Below are 1,150 nucleotides of genomic sequence, written 5' to 3'. Positions count from 1 at the left end.
GGGACCTGTTTTTCGGGGGCTCATCTTTTGGGAGACCCATTTTTGGGGAACTCATCCTTTGGGGGACCGTTTCTTGGAGAGCCAATTTTTGGGGGATCCATTTAAACTCATCCCTTTTATAGGACCCCATCCTTTTGGGTTACTCATCTTTTTGGGGTCCCCATCCCTTTTATAGGATCCCATCTTTTCAGGCTCCCCACCCCTTTTATAGGATCCCATCCCTTTTATAGGATCCCATCTTTTTGGGCTCCCCATCTCTTTTATAGGATCCCATCTTTTTGGGCTCCCCATCTCTCTTATAGGATCCCCATCTTTTCGGGCTCCCCACTCCTTTTACAAGACCCCACCTTTTTGGGCTCCCCATCTCTTTTATAGGATCCCATCTTTTTGAGCTCCCCACCCCTTTTACAGGATCCCACCCCTTTTACAGGATCCCACCCCTTTTACAGGATCCCACCCCTTTTATAGGATCCCACCCCTTTTACAGGATCCCACCTTTTCAGTCGACCCATTTCCTGAAGAACCCCGTTCCCCATTCGCCCCAACCCTTTTACGGGGTAACCCCACACCCCCCGCCCACATCTCACCCCTCTCGGTCTCATCCAGCTCGAAGTAGAAATACTCCCTCAGTTTGCTCTCTTCGGGCCAGCTCACGCTTTTCCTTTTCCTCCCCTTCTTACTCAGCGGAGCCCCGTCGCTCCCACCATCGTTTTGTTTCCCATCGCTTTGCTCCGACGACCCTATAAAGAAACCCCAAAACTCAACAACGGGTATTTTTTTTTTTTTTTTAATTTTTTACCATTCCCCCCCCTAACGTTCATTAGGATTTGTAGGGTCGCTTACCTATTTCCATAGGTTCTGGTACCTCCACGGCCGGTACCGGAGTGCCGGGTCGGTCCGATTCCATCCCATCAGAACCAGAGTTGGGTTCCGGGGACGAAGGTTTGCTGGGGTTGCTTTCGGATACGGATTTGCCCTCGAAAGGACTCGGCTGAAAATGGGGATGGGAGTAAAATGAGGTCTTGCGACCCTATAAAAAATCAATGGGGTGAGGTTTGGGGTCTCACCTTGGTGGCCGTCGGGGACAAAACTCGGCTTTCTTTTTTCTTGGATTTTTAAATGCCCAGGGATGGGAGCGGAGTTGAGGGCG

At 50.6% G+C, this 1,150-nt stretch overlaps 1 protein-coding gene across 1 annotated transcript; it reads right to left on the bottom strand.

Annotated features, from left to right (window-relative positions):
• Nucleotides 1–447: 447 nt before the first annotated feature.
• LOC104916850 (serine/threonine-protein phosphatase 1 regulatory subunit 10-like) lies at nt 448–1,106 on the bottom strand (the record flags this gene model as incomplete). Its single annotated transcript, XM_019611571.2, has 3 exons — nt 448–740; nt 844–991; nt 1,068–1,106. Coding segments are annotated over 3 exons (465 nt in total), but the record flags the coding sequence as incomplete, so codon positions are not given.
• Between the last annotated feature and the right edge of the window lie 44 nt (nt 1,107–1,150).

This window comes from Meleagris gallopavo, unplaced genomic scaffold, assembly GCF_000146605.3.
Source record: "Meleagris gallopavo isolate NT-WF06-2002-E0010 breed Aviagen turkey brand Nicholas breeding stock unplaced genomic scaffold, Turkey_5.1 ChrUn_random_7180001949381, whole genome shotgun sequence".
Taxonomy (NCBI): domain Eukaryota; kingdom Metazoa; phylum Chordata; class Aves; order Galliformes; family Phasianidae; genus Meleagris; species Meleagris gallopavo.
The sequence above is the reverse complement of the archived record's forward strand: the minus strand, read 5'-3'. Positions and strand labels throughout refer to the sequence as shown.